Source organism: Thalassophryne amazonica, chromosome 18, assembly GCF_902500255.1.
Source record: "Thalassophryne amazonica chromosome 18, fThaAma1.1, whole genome shotgun sequence".
Lineage (NCBI taxonomy): Eukaryota > Metazoa > Chordata > Actinopteri > Batrachoidiformes > Batrachoididae > Thalassophryne > Thalassophryne amazonica.
In genome coordinates, this window is record NC_047120.1 from 17,309,788 (window position 1) to 17,330,616 (window position 20,829).

Consider the following 20,829-nt stretch of genomic DNA (forward strand, 5'->3'; position numbering starts at 1 on the left):
TATCTATCGATAGCTATCTACAATAGTAATATTTCCTATTCTGAAGTATCTTTAAATCCCCCTTTCACATACTCTATACTCTACAAATATATGGACCTGATTGACCACCTGAAATATGTGATGTGATGGAAAATACTCCAGTTTAGTTTTGCATAAAATATCCACAGTATATGTATAGTACACACAACAGCGTGTGCGCACACACACACAAACACATACACACAGACACAATAGTATGCAAAGAAACATATGTTTAAGAAACAATGAAAATGAGGGTCCTATAATGTCTGCCACCTTTCTCAAATCTCTTTTGTACAAACTAGGTCATAAATATAAAGAGTGAAATGAAAAGATTAATAAATGGAATAGTTTTGACTGTGCTGAATGCATGGTCTCCAAAGTAAAGGTCAAACAAGGTTGATGTCCATTGGATACTATGACAGGTGACATATGTTACCCTGTAACGTGATAACTAAGCATGATAGAGAACCCTAGCAACCCAAACAATAATTTGCATAATTTTTTTACGGCATCAAATGACATCATAACTTAATACCTTTGCTATATTCTGGATCCTCTCATCAAGCCCTTTAATTTGGTGTATTGCACAACATTTTTTACTGTAGTCTGAAGTTTGACCTAATTTAGGTGACATTTGAGCTGAAGCAAAACCCTGAAGGTCAAGGTCAATTGCTTATCCCGGGTAATGACTTATGGGCAAGGCCTATCGCTATGTTCATGTCAAATTTTGAGGCAAAATTTCAAAGGCAAAAATTGTGACCAGGAAAGTAGTTTCATCAAATTTAGTGTTTGACCTTCCTGTGACCTTGACCTTTGACCTTGATCTTGAACCTTTTTGTGTACTGAAAGGTACCTTACTAGGGCTGCTATATTTCAAAAATTGCGACGAGGAAAGTTGTGTAGTTGAATTTAGTGTTTGACCTTCCCGTGACCTTGACCTTTGACCTTGATCCTTTGTGTACTGAAAGGTATTTTACTAGGGTTGCTATATTTCAAAAATTACGACGAGGAAAGTTGTGTAGTTGAATTTAGTGTTTGACCTTCCTGTGACCTTTGACCTTAATCCTTTTGTGAAAGGTACCATACGAGGGCTGCTGTATTTAAAAACATTTCAACAAAGAAAAGCTGTTTAGTTGAATTTAGTGTTTGACCTTCCTGTGACCTTGACCTTTGACCTTGAGCTTGATCCTTTTGTGCACTGAAAGGTACCTTACTCGGGCTGCTACATGTGAACTTGCAAGAGTCTGCGATGTAAACTGTGTGCTACGCAGCGAGTTAAAGGTGAAAAATGCAGCGGTTACAAACAAACAAACAAAAACATACATACTGACAAACATATCTTGCAAAACTTTGATTTGGCCTTAAAAACCAAGTGGCCTCTGTGTATATGTACGTGTGCATGTGTTGGCAAGCTATCGGGGTGGGGTAAGATATCCAGGAGGGAAGATACACACAAGGCAGGTGGGATTGTAGTGCGCAAGAGGGCTGAGCCAAAATAGGCCGTCCTGTCTTCATAGCCACCAGGTGCTCGGATAATGGGCTTTTAACAGCCTCGTCCTGACCACATACATGCTTCTAAAATCCTCGTTTGTCCTCATAGTACCTCGTATACAAACTGCCCCACGCTGTTGTTGCAACTTCTTGAAATTAGCGTCACACTCAAAGTTGAGTCTCATTAGTCGAATATTCTGCCTCTCAGAGCCACTATTCTCCCGTGTTTGTTGAATAACTGGACTTGTACCAAAAAAAAAAACATGCTACATGGCTCATTATCAATCAATCAATCAATTTTATTTATATAGCGCCAAATCACAACAAACAGTTGCCCCAAGGCGCTTTATATTGTAAGGCAAGGCCATACAATAATTATGTAAAACCCCAACGGTCAAAACGACCCCCTGTGAGCAAGCACTTGGCTACAGTGGGAAGGAAAAACTCCCTTTTAACAGGAAGAAACCTCCAGCAGAACCAGGCTCAGGGAGGGGCAGTCTTCTGCTGGGACTGGATGGGGCTGAGGGAGAGAACCAGGAAAAAGACATGCTGTGGAGGGGAGCAGAGATCGATCACTAATGATTAAATGCAGAGTGGTGCATACAGAGCAAAAAGAGAAAGAAACAGTGCATCATGGGAACCCCCCAGCAGTCTACGTCTATAGCAGCATAACTAAGGGATGGTTCAGGGTCACCTGATCCAGCCCTAACTATAAGCTTTAGCAAAAAGGAAAGTTTTAAGCCTAATCTTAAAAGTAGAGAGGGTGTCTGTCTCCCTGATCTGAATTGGGAGCTGGGTCCACAGGAGAGGAGCCTGAAAGCTGAAGGCTCTGCCTCCCATTCTACTCTTACAAACCCTAGGAACTACAAGTAAGCCTGCAGTCTGAGAGCAAAGTGCTCTATTGGGGTGATATGGTACTACGAGGTCCCTAAGATAAGATGGGACCTGATTATTCAAAACCTTATAAGTAAGAAGAAGAATTTTAAATTCTATTCTAGAATTAACAGGAAGCCAATGAAGAGAGGCCAATATGGGTGAGATATGCTCTCTCCTTCTAGTCCCCGTCAGTACTCTAGCTGCAGCATTTTGAATTAACTGAAGGCTTTTTAGGGAACTTTTAGGACAACCTGATATTATTCATCATTCATGGTGGGGGATAGGGGGGACATGTCCCCCCCACCTTTTCAACCAGGGGGGACAGAATATGGTATGTCCCCCCACCTTCTGACATATATGTGTGTACTTGAAACATGCTATGTCAGTCTTATGTGCAAAACCATGTCAGAATAGTATCTGTGTTTCTGCAAGTTTGTATTTTTAGCAGCACTGACTTGTTTACACCTGTTTCTTGTTTGTCACATTCTGAATTTTCTGGGACTGCGTTTGCCCAGATTTGAAACCAAGAATAGTTGCCTCTAGGGACTAGTGTCTACACATAAGTATCAATGGACCATATGCTAATTTACTAAATTCTGAAAGCTAGAAAAGGAAATCAGAAAAGCTATCTGGGACCTCAGAAAGCCCATCTACAATTATTGCTTGAGCTCCAAAATCAGTCTATACAAGCGAAATTATGTTCAGTATGAGTGTTGTCATTAGTGCCACTTCGAAAATTAAATTCATGATAAGTAATTTATCCTAAACTTATGATCTGTTGTTTTTTCAAACTTATGCAAAAACAAATCTTGAGAAAAAAAAACTATGCGATAGTTAATAATTATTAAGAGCCTGTTCTTTCATATTTATGAATACATTTTACCACATTGCAGTTGTTTTTTTATGAAAACTCAACCTATCATTCTTTTTGAGTTCTACACATGTGGTGATACCTTATTTACACCAGGATGTTAATAAAATCAATGCTGGCTATTCTCAGAATAAAGTACTTATATCCCCAGTTTCAAATTGCATAAGTCAAATGGTGTCCACTTTATGTTCTTCTCAAAACATTAAAATTACTGTTCTGGATGCTCAGAATGCATCTGAGCTTATCTAGAAACCGTTGGCTTCTCCAGGCCTAAAGTGGCCCCCAGACCCCCGGCCTATGGGCTTCATCCCTGCAGGCCTCGCACTTTGTCCCCCCAATTTCTAGTTCTAAATTGCACCCTTGGGTGGGACTGAGGCTTAAGTTGATCCCTGCACGACAAATATATAGGCTTTTTGTATTTGCTTACTTATTTTCAGCAGATCTGTAGTACGTTGCTGCCTTAAAAAAATTTTCACATGCTTGCACTCCACTGTGCAGTTGAGCGATAATACGTTAAAAAATAAATAAAGAAAAATAAAACTTACTATGATATTAACTAATTAAATGTCAGGCCATGTACATTTAATTTTACAAAATAACATTTGTTTATTCACCTCAAGGAGCTGGTGAGACTTGAATTTTCCATAAAGCAGAAAGCTAATAATATGTTATTGTATGTAACGGTACATGCAGCACTGCCGTGTTCGCATGACATACTTCATCAGAGGGCTGTCACTGTTGCAGATACATCTCACTGGACAGAGTGGTAACAGCACTGCTCATCATACGGCAGTTATTGTTTGATCTGGATTACTCAGGGATTACTAATAAGGCCTTTCAGGAATCATATATGATGTTCTTGCTCACTGACGTGATGGAATAATGTGAAGACACACGCAAGACAGATTAGTGCCACTGCTGCAGTCCTTAATTAATGTCCTCCCAGAAGTAATCTGTCCTGATCACATGAGCTAAATGGGAGCAAAAGTGTTCAGTCAGTTATTTAAAATCCTGCAGTGATTTAAGATGGAATTTTTTGCACTCAAGTACATATAAGTAATAGATGAGCTTGTGCACTGACTCTTGCTTTTAAATATGAAATCCATAATTTGATAGTATGGTTCTACTGTACATTCCTAAACCTTCCACCGGGCACAACGCAAGGCATGATGTCTTTCTTTTCATGTGCACCCCAAAATAATGTTCAAAAAAGGATATTTGAATGGTTTTAAAATGTTTCAAATAAGTGTTTTGAGTTCACAAGTATTAATTTTCAGTACCAGTGAAAGGCTTTGGCCCCAACCCCTGCCACACATTCTATCTATCCTTTAATTCCAGTTTTCTGCCCTTATTATGGAATCTTCTCTTCCGTGTAGATTCTGGAACAATGTTCCACGATGGGTGTGTTAAAGGTTTGAAAATGCTTTGGATTGGCGAGCACCAATTTGCAGTACCCACGAAAATGTTTTGGCACCAGCCCAAGCCACATATTCTATTACTCACTCACTCATCTTCAACTGCTTACTCCAGTTAAGGGTCACGGGGGGCTGGAGCCTATCCCAGCAGTCATAGGGCTTAGAATCAAACTTCCAGCTGTATGTTGCCTTGTTCCAGAGGTAGGACAAAGTCACTGTCAAGTCATTCTCAAGTCATCAATCTGCAAGTCCCAAGTCAAGTCTCAAGTCAGCTTGCAAACAATTGGTAGTCATTATGATTTGAGACTTGACTTGGGACTTGCTGATTCATGACTTGAGAGTGACTTGATGGTGACTTCTGCCTTGGTCAGTCATACACTGTGGGAGTAGACACTGTTAATACCCAAAACGTAAATCCACAAACCATGAATTGCAAAACGTGAATACTGAAAAAAATACCTCACGAAACGTGAACGCACATTTCGCAAAACGTGAATTTCTTCACGATTTGGTGTATGTTTTTGGCTGAGGAGCTAATGGTGTGAAGCTACCATCTGTGGAATTATGACTGCGCGCTTCTCACTTTCATTGCACCAGAGGGTTTCGCGCCACCTCTCAACTCGCGCACATTAGACTCTTTCAATTTGCGTGTTAGTAGGTGAACAATCCAATGCTTGGTGAATTCTCCTCATGATGATTGGAAGAGTCGACATCGAAAGATCAAATAGTGACATCGCTATGAGCGCTTGGCCACCACAAGCCAGTTATCCCTGTGGTACTTTTTCTGATACCGCCTGGTTTAAACCCAAAAAGTCAGAAGGATCGCGAGGCCCCACTTTCACGGTCTGTATTCATACTGAAAATCAAGATCAAGCGAGCCTTTTCCCGTCTGCTCCACGGGATGTTTCTATCCTCCCTGAGTTTGTCTTAGGACACCTGTGTTACTGTTTGACAGGTGGACCGCCACAGTCAAACCCACCTGCCACTGTCCCCGGAGTGGATCACACCCAGTGGGGCTGGGTGCTTGACACCAGAAGCAAGAGCCCGCTTGGGGCTCGCCACCCCACCTGACCTTGTGTAGTGAGACCCCCCCCCCAAAAAAAAAAAATTTGCGGAGACAGGGTATACGATCAAGATTTCCTGAAGTTATAGGCAGCGCAGTCTCATTTGAACCCCTGCTTTATATGGCAGGATTTGACAACTTCCGGGGACAGCCTGCCATTGCACAACACAAACACACCATCACTTCACATGGAAAGATGGTGTACTGTTTTGTTTTCGGCTGTAATCACCGAGGCAGTCGCAAAAAGTGCTGTTTTTTTCGGTTCCCAGTGGAGAAGGGAAGACGAGGCAAATGGGAGAGGTCGTGTCGGTAAGTGTTAGCCTACACAGCTAACCAGAGTAGCTGCATTGTCTCACTTGCACACTCCGGTGTCACCGACCGAACGGTCCCCCTAAAAATCGGTCCCCCCTGATGAAGCGGTTCATGGATTATCACCTCGTTTCTGCTTCAAACTGCACTCCATTCATCATCTATCTCATTGACAGATATCTGAAGCTTTTCTACAACAATCATTTCCACATAAATTCAGTATTATTTCATCATAAAATGAGGCAGAAGCGATCAGCGCACCGCTGCTAAATGAGCTGCTAGCTGATGCGTTCGCTGCGTGCCGTAAATTTCAAAGCATCACGTAATTTCGCCTTGTTTCTGATTAAAACGGCTTCATTTCTGCTTCAAACTGACTTTAGAATGATTTAAGAGGTTTTGCTTTTATCATCTGATGATTAATAATCCCATTAATCCATTTGATTGCTTTGGGTGAAGAGACTCCGTTTCAGATGTGCTGTTGTGGTCTGAAATGAAACATGCGCAGATGCGAAAGGTGAACCGATTTTTAGGTGCGGACCATTCGGTCTGCTACACGAGGTCATAAACAAAGTGCAGCACATGTCCGCTTTCCACCGCATTGTCACATTTTCTTTGCATTTTCACATTGTTTGCTGTGTAATTTGCACAAAAACCCAAAGAAAGTGCCATATTTCTGATGGGAACATGCTAGGGCTGTCCCCAGATGTAGGATTATTGCATCATACTCGTCATATTTTAACCCTTTAGTGCCCATCCTTAAACGAGACTGCACTGCTCAATTGATCTGTAAACTGAAATCTGTAAACTACTTAAACTGTAAGAAAATATATATCATGAATGATATTCACATTTTTCAACTTACATTTTGCAAGACCTATTAATAGTTTGCAGATATTTGCAGTTTGCATACATTTTCATTAATGGTTTGTGGATAGTTCAGAATTTGCAGCAAATTCACATTTTGGGGGTCAACACCATGTCTGCTTGTTGAGTATTTTAGTACAAATATCTGTAATAATTAGAGGTGGGCGATACCGTGAATTTTGGTATTGATCCGATACCAAGTAAATACAGGCCCAGTATCGCCGATATCGATACCGATACTTTTTCATATTTATGTTGGGAAGGTGTCGTGACACGGACCCACAACAGGGGGCGTTAATGAACGGACAATGGATAAGCCAAAAAGTAACAATTTAATGTTGTGAATCGCACAACGAAGTACAGACAATAACAATATTGTGGAATGTCAATTATACACAAGGTGACGTGTGGGCAGGCTCGAAGATAGAAGACGTCTGGCGAGAGAAGAGCCGGATCCCACACAGCTTCCACCACCAACGGATCTGAAGAACACCGGAGCCGCCAAGCCCTGCGCCCCAGGTGGCCACTGTCTTCAGCAGTCAGACCCGGTACTGCTGGCAGAGAACAGAAACAGTATTGATGAGTGTGAGTTCGCACACTCAGTAATCCCACAGTTTGTGTTCTTTTGGGAGGGAGCACCTCCACCTCCAATCACACACTCGTGCAGCTCCTGTCTAATCACTTATCTGATTGGGGTGTGAAGCGAAGCCGTCGCTGATCACACCAAATGCCAATCCCACAGATGAGGAAAACACCACAGGAAAACGGCTGCAAAGAAGTTCAGATTATTACTCAAGGTTTTCAGTCAGCAGAGAAAATTACCTGAATGGTAGCTGATTTCTCGGCGAGAAGGTGGAGTTGCAGTCCGGCCTTTATGGTGATGGTGATGGGTTGAATGAGTGACAGCTGGTGCTGATGAAGAGTGACAGCTGTCACTCCCAGTGGCTCAACCGCCCTCTCGTGCTTGAAGCCCGCACTCCAAGCAGGGCGCCATCTGGTGGTGGTGGACCAGCAGTACCTCCTCTTCAGCGGCCCACACAACAATTTAAGCTTCATAGATCCAAAGGATCCAAAAGACCTAGGATAGAATTTCGTCAAACATTGTACGTGACAACAAAATACTTTATTATCACAATCAACATTTTTGTTTAAAAAAAACTCATTCAACACAACTTAAAACAAAATCTCCTGAGGTAGAGGGCTGACAAACCACAATACAAGGGTGCGCTGCTCCATGCTGTGTGACACAGCGCAGCGCTGCTCTTACAGACAGAGAGTAGACTTTGATGAATCTGTGTGCACAGCAGTCAGTGCGTACGGGAGAGAAAAAAGCTTGCATATCGAACTTTTTACACGAGGATTGTTCAATATCAATACCAGCGTTGGTATCGATATTAGTATCGATCCGCCCACCTCTAGTAATAATATGTCTTGTGTGGTTATGTTTTGTGTGGTGGATCAAGTGCTAACAGAGCCGCACTTTTAGCAGCTATCAGTATCACTTGATCTGTTTGGTCCAGTTAATGTCTGATTACTGAGGAAATAAGTGGGTCATAATTTTTAATGCCCACAGCAAAGCAAACTGTTATAAGACCCACTAGCTAGTGTTCTGAACATTGTGTAGCATTGTGTGACGTGTTTGTGGCAGTTAGTGACGTGTTTGTGGCATATAGCCAGACGTTGGGTGGCGAGTGCTACACGTGCCTCTAAACGGGAGAGGGGAGTGTCCATAGACGAGCAGCACACTGTCAAGAACACAACACAAAGCTCACCAGAAACTGAGCAAAAACCACTGAGATACCAGCTGGGGTCGAGTGACAGCAACCCTTCTTCAGCTTGCAGCAACATCTGCTATTCATAATTATTGTCCGTATTATATAATAATAAGTACATACAACACTTTTACACTGTACGGGGGAATGTCAATATGAAACAACATTGCTTTGATTTTTTTTTGCTGGTCCCCTTTCCCAAAAAAGGGGACCAGCAAAAAAATCAACGCTAAGAAAATCATATGGCAGGCTTGTCCATTTTGTCACAGTCTCCTTTTCATTTCCATGAAACGATGTGGTATCCTTTCATTCGTAACAGGTTACAAACAGGTAACAGGATAAAAAAAAATGCAAAACATCCATAAGCCTGTAACAACTTCTGGGTTGTCTGGGTGTCTTGGTGGCTTCCCTCACTCTTCTCGTTCTTGCATAGTCACTCAGTTTTTCAGAACTGTCTACTCCACACAGATTTACCACAGAGTGCCATACTGTTTGTATTTCTTCATAATTGATGTCAATAAAGTCCAAGACATATTCAGTAACTTGGAAATGTTCATGTATCCATCCCCTGACTTGTCTGAAGAAAACTGGCAATTCAACTGATTATTTACAGATATTATACCAAAGGGGCTGATTACTTATGCAACCCATCTTCTTAATTTTTATATTTTTTATTAATTTATATCAAGCTGCAGAGATTTGATTTCAGTTTGAGTTTAAGGAAATTTTAGAAATTTTTTTTTTTGTATTTTTTTTTTTTTCACAAATTAAAATGTGTGAAATACCAAGTGTTCCAATACTTCTGCATGGCACTGTGTGTGTGTGTGTGTGTGTGTGTGTGTGTGTGTGTGTGTGTGTGTGTGTGTGTGTGTGTGTGTGTGTGTGTGTGTGTGTGTGTGTGTGTGTGTGTGTGTGTGTGTGTGCGCCCAAACACAACCCCCAATGCCCCCATGAGCCCCATCCTCAGAGGTCTCCAGTGAGCTATGGTTAACAGTTTAACTTGACATGTTGTCCATCATAACCCCTCCCTCATGTCAACAGTTGACATTCTGCAGGGGAGGCGGGGCTTATTAAATCTACTGGGGGGGGGGCACCTGTATATAAGAGGGCCCTGCTGACCCTCACAGTGAGCCTAGCATAGAAATCCACTCATCTGCTAGACACAGCATTGCCGCGCACACCCCCACTCGTCACCCACACCGCCGGTGAGTATACCCACTGCCACAGCCTGGGGTTCCTCTTCCACTGCTGGGGCCGTGTATCCAGTCATTACCCATACGTCAGCCACTGCATGCTGAGCCACAGAAAATTAACAATCAAAACTCATTTATTAACATATTTCATTTATATATATGAGCTGGCATTTTGGTGAATGAGGTAATGGAAAATACACTTCAAGCCTCTAACTTAATTAAATAGATAAATAAAATTAAGGTTAGTTCAAAAATTACATTTTTATTTATTGGATTATAAGGTTTAAAGGGGGTTTAAAAAATGTTGTTGTTTTTTTGTTGTTGTTGTTTGTTTTAATAAGGTAAATAGATGTAAAATGTGTGGCCAGTTTTCATTTCTCCTTTTTAGTGATAAAACTAATTTTAATTAATAATTTTTTAATTATTTCTCTTGCCTTGTGTTTTTCCATTTATATTTTTATTCATTCCATTATATTCATTTTTTTTTAACTTAATCAGCTTCATATAGTCATTTGATTATCGTGTGATCATCTGCAGTTATCTTTGCATCATGTAACAGGCAATACGTCTACAAAGAAATCATTTTTTTTATGTGAAAATAAGATTCTAAAATGAGATAATTTGCTGTAATGAAAGTGGCGGGTGTGTGGGGGGTTTTTGCAGGGGGTTTAAATTCTATTTTTGTTGGAATAAGAAGGTTTAACTTTCTCTTGTCCCAGTAATACAGAAAAAAAATCAGTAGATAAACAAATTCTGTTAATGTTCCTACAATACTCTACATGCAGTACAAATTTAATATCTTGAAAGAGAATGTTCTAATTATATTAATATATTACTCAAAGTACAGTTGCTGATTAAGCCTCTATGAACCTCGCAGCCAAGAAGTGATTTATTTCGTTTGGTTTCTACCTTTTTCCTTTTTAGTGCATCTGAAATAATGACAGCAAAATAGCTCAGTCTTATTATAAATGTAAATGAGCCATACATCAGACTCTCGTGCAGATATTAGAAATGTACTGATTAAGTCTGACAGTTGTTGGACATTTTAGAAATTGTTACATTTTGCTCAAAATTGTACTTACATGACTTTGAAAAATTACTTGAAATTCTAAAAGGTCTATTTTTTTGGACAGATTTTTGTGTGTGTGTGTGTGTGTGTGTGTGTGTGTGTTTGTTGGTTTTTGGCTGTTTCTGTGTGGGGGTGTTTGGGGGGGCAGTGATGGAGCGTGTCGTGCACCATGTCTGGTAGATATTCCTTTGCAGAATTTGCACTGTGAAGAAAGTGAATGAATACAGATAAACTGTCTTTGACTGAACAGGTATAAGCAACAACAATTTCTTTTCTTTCTTTTTCTTACATTTCTTTGTCATTTTTCTCAACTGTGTGAGAGAATTACCTCTTGGAGTAAAAAATCCTCAGTCACATTTTCAAAATGTAATGATTTGGTGATGTGATAGAAATCGTACATCACGTTATATATTTAATAACTTACTAAATTATTTATATTTTGTTATATCTTTGAGTGGTGAGTGTAACTGTAGAATCTCTCCTAAATTGAAATCGAGGTTTTCAACATGAAAAATCGGTATTTCTCTTTGACGAATGGTGACGTCTTTGGGATTCCAATTTTTGCCTCCACCAACAAAGTTGGAGGAAGTTATGTTTTTACCCCTGTTCGTTTGTTTGCGAACAACCTGGAGCGCACAAATTTTCATATATCATTATGAAATTTTTACTCGAGATTCATATCCTGATAGACAAAAAATGATTCAGTTTTCAAGGTCATAAGTCAAAGTGCAAAGTCAGGAAAAATCTTGGAAAATTGAAAAAAATCTCTGTCTTTACCATTGAACAAATTTTCAAAAATTCATAACTCTGTCAACAAAGATCCAATTTCTTTCATATTGGAAAGCATTATATAGTATGGCATCCTTCATCGAATGACAAAGTGTGATCCTGATTTGATCCCAATTACAGATTTTGTGGCCATTTAAATTTAACATTGAAAACCCCATTTAATGTATATTTTACAATATATCTTAATCAAACGTGACCCAATGACTCTCATATTTGAAAGTGAGGTGCAGACTGGCACTCACTATCACCTGACAAAGTTTGATCTGGATCTGATCCAGATTATGGGTTTTGTGGCCATTTAAATTTAACATTGAAAACCCCATTTAATGTATATTTTACATGATATGTTAATCAAACGTGCCCCAATGACTCATATTTGAAAGTGAGGTGCAGACATGCACTCACTATCACCTGACAAAGCTTGATCCAGATCTGATCAAGATTACGGGTTTTGTGGCCATTTAAATTTAACATTGAAAACCCCATTTAATGTTATGTGCAGACGCGAGTTGAGGAGCAGACCAGCGTCTGACTGAACCCAGCGCTAAATAACCAGAAAGCGGTTCCAAAAACAAAACATTTATTTCCCTTTTGTGCAATAATTGTGTACAACATAAATGTGCGGTTTGTCTGGCGGAGTGAAGGACGGCGCGCTCTCCAGCGCCCAAATGGATTGAAGCCCGGCACTTCTGGACTCAGATTCACCGCCGAACACCCCCCAGGTGGATACAACAAACTAACTCTGTGAAGGACGGAAAAGGTGAGGTAAGTCAACAGCTACAACAAATATCCTTCAAAGGCACACACTATCAGCAACACATTCAGGTCTGAATTTAAGCTTTATGTAAATGAGCAGCTTCTCACAACAGGTGGAGGATCATCAGTCCGTACGCCACGGCAGTGAGAAGCGAGCTGCACAATTCTCATCAATGTTCAAATATACTGCGTAACAAAATACTAAATTACTATTAACACTTATTCAGACAATCACCTCTGATGTGTGCTGACAGCATGTGTCCCTCACCCGTCCTCCTTCACAGGCACGATGTGTCAAACCCTGGCGCGGTCCTCAGCGTCTCACAAACGAACGTCACAAGGTCGAGTTCCCGGCAATTCTGCTTGAATCACTCATGGCTTAAATGCAGAACGCCATCTCATTATCTGCTTCAGCTGAAAGTCTTTAAGTTTGCACGTGAGCATCATCCACAGGTGCTGCGAGTCATTAGGCCTGCACGTGAACATCCTCTACAAGTGCAGCTAATAATGCTGATGAGGGTGAAGGACTCTTCTGCCAGCACCTTCTCCACAAACAAAAACCCAGTTTGCATACCACCTGGAGAGCAAAGAAAAGAAAACACAAAAATGTCCAGCCAAACCCCCCAACACACAACAATATTTTACATGAAATCTTAATCAAACGTAAGTGGACTGCATTTATATAGCGCTTTTCCATCTGCATCAGATGCTCAAAGCATTTTACAATTATGCCGCACATTCACACAGACACACTCACACATCGATGTCAGTGTGCTGCCATGCAAGGCGCCCACTACACACCGGGAGCAATTTGGCAATTAAAGACCTTGCCCAAGGGCCCTTAGTGATTTTCTGGTCAGGCTGGGGTTTGAACCAAAGTACCTCTGGTCTGAAGCCCAACGCTTAGTAGACTATCACATCCCCATGTGCATGTTAATATTTTCCTGTGTAATGTCTGTGTGTTTTCCTCTGAAAACATTTGGCATTGTTCCACAGCTGGAAACATCTGGTCCAAGCAGGATGAAAGATTACCATGACAACCATGAAGTAAAACACAATATTACGTATTATAAGTACAATCCCAACAATAAAAAGTTGGGTAAAAAGGCACAGTGATTCTTATATTTACGTTGATTTTTATTAAACAACAGATGGGATGAACCTAAGATATTTCATGGTTTGTGTGGTCAACTTCATTTAAGTTGTTAATATGCGTCCATGCTTGCATTTCAGGCCTGCAACATATTGCAAAAAAAGGGTGAGGCTAAAGCATTTCCTACTAAGTAATTTAACTATTCCTTCTCACAACACATAAAAGATGTTTTGGCATTGAGGATACCTAAAAATGAAGCATTTCCGGTCTTTCTTTGTCCCATTGTTCTTGCAAACACAGTTTAATGTGTCCAATAATACAGGGTCACTGTTGTTGCATTTTTAAGTGGGGACAGGTCAGCACTGCAGACGTGCCAGTCCAGTATCCACATTACTAATCTTCCACAGTCATGCCTTCGTGGTGTGTGCAGTATATGGTTTTGCATTGTCTTGTTGAAAAATGCATAGAGGTCTGTGCAAAAGACTACATGCTGAAGGCATCTTATGTTACGCTAAAATCTCACTCTACACTGAACAAAAATATAAACGCAACACTTTTGTTTCTGCTCCCATTTTTCATGATCTGAACTCAAAGATCTAAAACATTTTCTCTATACACAAAAGACCTATTTTTCTCAAATATTTTTCACAAATCTTTCTAAATCTGTGTTAGTGAGCACTTCTCCTTTGACGAGATAATCCATCCCACTTCACAGGTCTGGCGTATCAAGATGCTGATTAGACAGCATGACTATTGCATAGGTGTGCCTTAGGCTGGCCACAATAAAAGGCCACTCTGAAATGTTCAGTTTTATTACACAGCACAATGCCACAGATGTTACAAGTTTTGAGGGAGTGTGCAGGTGGCATGATTACTGCAGGAATGTCCACCAGAGCTGTTGCCTGTGAATTGAATCGGGATGAATGTGAGGGTGCGTTTTGAGCATCTGATGCAGATGGAAAAGCACTATATAAATGTAGTCCATTTAAGATGGTCTGAGACCAGCCACCCGGACAGCTGCTGCAACAATTGGTTTTCAGAACCAAAGAATTTCTGCACAAATTGTCAGAAACTCTCAGGGAAGCTCATCTGTTCGTCGTCCTCATCAGGGTCTCGACCTGACTGCAGTTTTTCGTCATAACCGACTTGAGTGGGCAAATGCTCACATTTGATGGCGCCTGGATGCTGACTCTATGTGAAGGAGATGTGTTGAACTGTGTGAGGCAAATGGTGGTCACACCAGATCCTGAGTGGTTTTCTGACCCCCCCCCCAGAACCAACCCAAATAAAGCAAGACTGCACATTTCATGAGTGGCCTTTTATTGTGGCCAGCCTAAGGCACACCTGTGCAATAATCATGCTGTCTAATCAGTATCTTGACATGCCACACCTGTAATGTGGGATGGATTATTTTGGCAAAGGAGAAGTGCTCACTAACAGATTTAGACAGATTTGTGAACAATATTTGAGAGAAATAGGTCTTTTGTGCATATAGAAAATGTTAATATCTTTGAGATCAACTCATGAATAATGGGAGCAAAAACAAAAGACTTGCGTTTATATTTTTTGCTCAGTGTACTTTTCTGCATTATGGCTGCCATCACAGTAATGTACGTTGGCACAACCCCATGCCATGACAGACCCTGACTTTTGGACTTGTTGCTAATAACAGTCTAGATGCGGCCACAGAGAAAGCTCAGTCTCCCCAGTGGTGGTATCTGGAACTTGTAATCTCTAGTGCACACTGGTTAAGTGTGGTGGTGCCAAACCATTCAGAGCTTTAAAAACAAACATATGAATTTTATAATCAATTCTCGCTCAAACTGGAAGCCAATACAAAGCACAGAGGACTGGGGTGATGGGGTTGCGCCTACGTGTTGAAGCATTTTGAACCAGATGGAGTTGAAGACTGGGAGACTCCAACAGCTGGCTACCCTGCCCTCAGTGACCCTGTCAGTTTGTTCCACTGGGAGGTAGATTTGAATGTCGTCTGCATAACAGCAGAACGACATATTGTGGTTTGCAGTGATTGATCCGAGTGGCAACATGTACAAGGAGAAGAGAGTGGGGCCAAGGATTGAGCCTTATGGAACACCACAAGCAAACAAGCAAGAGAAGACGAATTGGAATTCACAAGCAAGAGAAGCACTTGAAGAGTACAGGTCACCAGCCATTACAGAAAAACTTTGATCAGAAAGATATAATGTGAACCACTTCAGAACAGTGCCATCGAGTCTGGCATGTTTTTTTTAAATGGGACAGGAGAACGGAGTGGTCAACTGTATCGAAGGCAGCTGTCAGGTCCAGCAGCACTAAAACCATGGGACACTTAACATCTGACAATGTCATTTTGTACTTTTAAAAGAGCCAATTCAATGCTGTGACGGGTTCTGAAGCCTGATTGAATTTTTTTTAAAGACAATATTGTTTTCTAAGAACGATTGTAAATGTATAAAAACAATTTTTTCTGAAACCAAACAATTTTTTTGGAATGTGTTGGAGGCCTCAAATGCAGGAATGGATGCATATTTACAAATGAAATGTTGACCACAGAAAACATGAAATATCTTGGGTTCATACTGTCTGTGATGAAATGTCGGGGGCATTTGCATTTTCCATATCATCCCAGCTTTTGCTGACTGGTGGTTGTAAGTAGATATGACGTGATATGACTTGTCAGAGATGACACCACTTGTCCAATACAATACTGATACTGGAACCTCCAGTATCTGCGGATACAGTAACATCTCATTCTTTTTCCTTGCTAGCTAATCTGTTAATAAATGCATTTACCTGAATGTACTTTGACCTGTGACAAACTGGTGTGAATGGTGTTAAGCAGGTCAGGATATGGGAAATTGCACATTGGTGTGGTTACTTATACTAAACATACAGATTATCTTTGTTACTTGTATCACTGTTTTGTCAAATGACATTGTTGAAGGAACGCGATGAGCGGATTGAACCTTTAGACCCTCAGTGCCTGCTCAGCATATCTACTGTGTCGACCTTGTTCTAATGAGATTATGTTTGGACAGCCGACCTGAAACAGAGAAGGAGCATACTTAACAAGTCAAGGATTATAGAAAATTGGGTCATCCTCCACAAACTCTAGTCTCTGTCCTAGACGCTCAATTGAAATATGAATGTAAATCCAACCCCGTGCCTGTCGGTTCACTAAGACGATTACAGCCTGTAATGCCACACAGAGGTTACGTGAGGCTACATGGCAAATGTTCCATCAAATTAATTGTTCACAAACAGCGGTAGCCTCGGTGGTCACCAGACCAGCAGCACAGCAGATAGCTGAAACAAGTTAAAGTTACTCCAGTTTTGGTCAAAAGTTATGCAAATTATTGGTTGAGTGAATAGGGTTTTAAAAGGGAATAGTTTGCACCATGTGTCTTACTTAGTTATCATGTTACAGGGTAACATACAGTAAAGTCTTATGTCATAGAATCCAATGGACCTAGACATTGTTCAACTTTTACTTTGGACAGCAGACATTCAACATGGTCAAAACTATTCAATTTATTAATCCTATTAGCTCAACCAATAATTTGCACCATTTTTTTTTTTTTTACCAAAATTGATAAAACTTGAACTTTGGCCCCCTGTTCAAACCGAAATGGACCTTTTTCACCGTTCTTGCTGTTTTTACCCCATAACTTCATAACATTCAGTCAAAGATAGTCAAAACTATATCTTCTTGGAATGTTTATGATCAGATGAATAATGTGGTACAGTTTTCAATATGATTGGAGGATTTGTAAATTTGGACCCCTGTGTAATTCTTCATTAACTCCCTACGTGGCCGCCTATTGAAAAATCAAGTGGATAGTCTACTAAGGAGTATTTGTGCCAAATTTGTTGCTTGTACCACCAATTGAAAGATTCCTCTGTAAAATATTGGGTTATCTGCTGCACTACATGGCTTTGGAAGTGAAAGAATCTGACAAGCTGATTTCAAGATACATTTGATTTCAACAGTTCCTGCTCATAATTTCCAATATGCACATGATAAGATTATTCACTGCATCAAGTCCAGATGTGTCCACCAGACAGCTATGTATATGGAATGTTTAAAAAGCACGCCAATGTTTTTTTCACAATTAGGTGCATCAAAGTTAGCCAAATTTGATTGAGTTTATCCTCATTGTAAGGACACAAGGGTGTTTAAATGGAATAAACATATAGATCTTGTTATTTGCTTTGTCAGTTTGGGAGGATTCACTGATTGTATCTTTCCCGTTCTCCCAAATGCAAAGATCACTCCAAGAAGACGACGTTTCAGAGAACCATTTCTGGAGCCATAAGGGGTTCTAACTGCTCAAAATGAACCTTGAACCTCCCAAAGCTGATATCAAGTCGGCTACCCGTGTTTCCGGAGGCCCTGCCACACCGCGCAAGGGACCCCCAAAGTTCAAGCAGAGGCAGACTCGACAGTTCAAGAGCAAGCCTCCAAAGAAGGGAGTCCAGGGGTACGCCTCATGCGCCATGCTTTTTTTTGTTCATTCCAAACCCCAAAAACACATATTAGGACATCACAATGTGTTTGTGTCTCTTTGACAGTTTTGGAGATGACATTCCTGGAATGGAAGGTTTAGGCACAGGTGAGTTTATGTTTGTTTTAAACCAGCAACACTCACTTTATTTGTATGGAGAGACATGTTGGACAGCACGTGTGTGTGTCTTTCTTTGCAGACATCACTGTCATTTGTCCCTGGGAGGCCTTTAATCACTTGGAACTGCATGAGCTGGCCCAGTATGGTATCATCTGAGCTTTTCAGCATCCTCCATGTACTTTAAACACTCAGCCTCAGGCTCGGCCTCTGGTGGAACTACTCCAGAAATACCGAAATAATGAACTGTAACAACATAAAAAAAAGGAAAAACTGCAAAAAAATGCCTGTTTAAAAAAAACCTTCTGTTCTCTTACAATGGATTCTCCTCCTGATTGTGTAGCCACAATGTCTTCTGATGTTTAAAATCTGTAATTTCCTCTCATGTTCTCACTAGATGTGCACAGTTTGTATCAGGGATGGGATGCCTAGTCGTAATAGTCGACTATGACTAACTAACATCTGACTAGTCGACTATTTTTTTTTATTTTTTATGAGTCGACCAGCTGAAAGCCATTTATTAAGTTCATTTAACCCTTAAAAGAGTAGACCTGCTGGAGCTGCCACCGCTCCCTTCACCTCGGCAAGTGAGTTAATCAGCTCAAACGGGTAGGCTATGCCTAGTTAATGAAAGCAGGCATTGTCTTCATGCTAATGCTGTTTGTTGTATTTGTGAAAATAAATGTCACATTTGAGTTTCACCATAAAGATTCGAAATTGGCTTAATTTGTTCAATGTCAAATTTAGTCACCGACTCGTCGATGACCAATGGTACCCAAGTAGTCGACGAATGATTTTCATTAGTCGTCCCAACCCTAGTTTCTATCACTGGCCTGCTTTGTTTTTCTCTTGCTGTCTGATCTATTCTTCTTCCTCCTCCTTTTCTTTCTATTCTCCTCACGGAACAAAATACGAAACCTAAGCAAGCAACACAGCCTCAAAATGAGTATAATGAGACAAACCCGTGAAATGGGTGAGTTCCTATTTCATGTGCTTCTACACCTCTTTTTAACATCTTGGTGGTCTTTCCACCAGTGTCGAGGAAAAAAAAAAAAACTAAATTCTGTAGAGAATGGACAACAGCCTACCATCGCTGAATGTAAAATTACATTCATATAGTTCTCTTTCCCTGTGGTTTTAGCCAAACTTTTTGCTGGTACTTGAACTCATTTTTGCTGGGTATATTAATTAATGTATGTAGTACCGTGTATGTAGTACCACGTTAGGCTTGGGAGTCAACTATGTGTTTCCAGTTACTTCAATTTGTTCAATTCCTTTGTATCATATACACTCCAAGAAATGGAATGTTCCATTTACTTAACCTCCAACGGCCAAGTGGGGTCATTTATTATAGTTACATATTATTATTAATCAGAGAAATATCTCCTACCATGTCAATCTAGTTCTGCTACTAGTTTTCATATTTTATTCATTTAGTTACAGGAATTGTTCCACTGGCGTGGCAAGAATAATGGAAAGTTACATGGGGTAATTTATATGCAAGATATGCATGTTTTCTTTGACATTATAGAACTTTGATTTTATCATATAAAATCAGTAATAATACTGCAACATTTTAGAATCTCTGTGATAGATAAAGGTATAAGTATGATAAACACAAACCAAGACATTAAAAAAGTACAAAATATAAATAGGTCATAAATGACCCCTGTCATTTTAGACGTTAAAATAGCTTGGCCGCTTGAGGGTTAAAGCTACAGTGTGGAGGATTTGCAGAAATGGAATATAGCATTCAAGACCATCTGTTCATGAGAGTATAATTACCAGGCAACAACAAATTGATGCGCTTTCATAATCTAATAATGAGCCTTTTATATCCACATGGGAGCGGGTCCCCTAATGGTGGCCGCCCCTTTGCATTGCATATTGTTAACACAATAGCTTAAAAGGGACATGTAATCCCCCTTTTCATATTTGAGAATGCTAATTTTTTGAAATGCAAGGGAACATGAATCACAAACTCATGGCTAGTGATAGTACAATGCAATTTGCAACCTTGTCACTAGATGATGCTAAATCCTACACACTGCAGCTTTAAAATAGTTATGCCAGTTGAACTAAGAGTCTTGCTTGTTTAAATGGGAAAAGCAAATTGTGAAGAATTGTTAAAAAAAATTAATTGTATATTATGTTTATTATTAAAACAACCTAATTTTGTTTCTGTTTTTCAGGCCGTGGATGTATTTGAGAATATGTTTTCACATTTATTTATCATACTGTCTCTTGCCGTTGTTGTGCTCTGTGTTCAACTTTACATTTGTTTTTCAGCTTGTAATTGTAGCCTTTATTTCAGGTCTGTTATATTGTTGTCTCATGAAGCAGGAAATGTTCACAGCTTTCCACTCTTTCACCTTAATTTGACATCTGTGTTTCTTAATCTTTTCCTCTGCCATATCTTCGTCATCATCCTCAGCGATCTTCTACACTTTATTCATGTGTAGGATTTCTGTATTGTTGAGTTTCTATCTCAGAGGTTCTACTTTTAATTTGAAATGGTAACTTTCCCGTGATGATTGCAGGTTGATCCTCTCGTGTGTTTGCACTGTAGAAGTGAAGGATGGCAGAGAGATGAGTGGGGTAGATGATCCTCAACAAATGCAGATC

The 20,829-nt window shown here is 40.2% G+C and overlaps 1 protein-coding gene across 1 annotated transcript; it reads left to right on the forward strand.

Moving 5' to 3' along the window:
- The first annotated feature begins 9,782 nt into the window (after positions 1-9,782).
- Positions 9,783-18,469, forward strand: pde6gb (phosphodiesterase 6G, cGMP-specific, rod, gamma, paralog b). The gene is made up of 4 exons (XM_034194613.1): positions 9,783-9,887; positions 17,851-18,063; positions 18,155-18,195; positions 18,287-18,469. The coding sequence occupies exons 2-4, from the start codon at positions 17,918-17,920 to the stop codon at positions 18,361-18,363; spliced, it is 264 nt and encodes an 87-aa protein (XP_034050504.1). The 5' UTR covers positions 9,783-9,887; positions 17,851-17,917; the 3' UTR covers positions 18,364-18,469.
- Positions 18,470-20,829: the final 2,360 nt, after the last annotated feature.

Coding starts and splice junctions, on each gene's coding strand:
- pde6gb (XM_034194613.1), top strand. CDS start 17,918: ATGAACCTTGAACCTCCCAAAGCTGATATCAAGTCGGCTACCCGTGTT. Junction 18,064..18,154: donor CCAAAGAAGGGAGTCCAGGG/GTACGCCTCATG, acceptor TCTCTTTGACAG/TTTTGGAGATGACATTCCTG. Junction 18,196..18,286: donor AATGGAAGGTTTAGGCACAG/GTGAGTTTATGT, acceptor CTTTCTTTGCAG/ACATCACTGTCATTTGTCCC.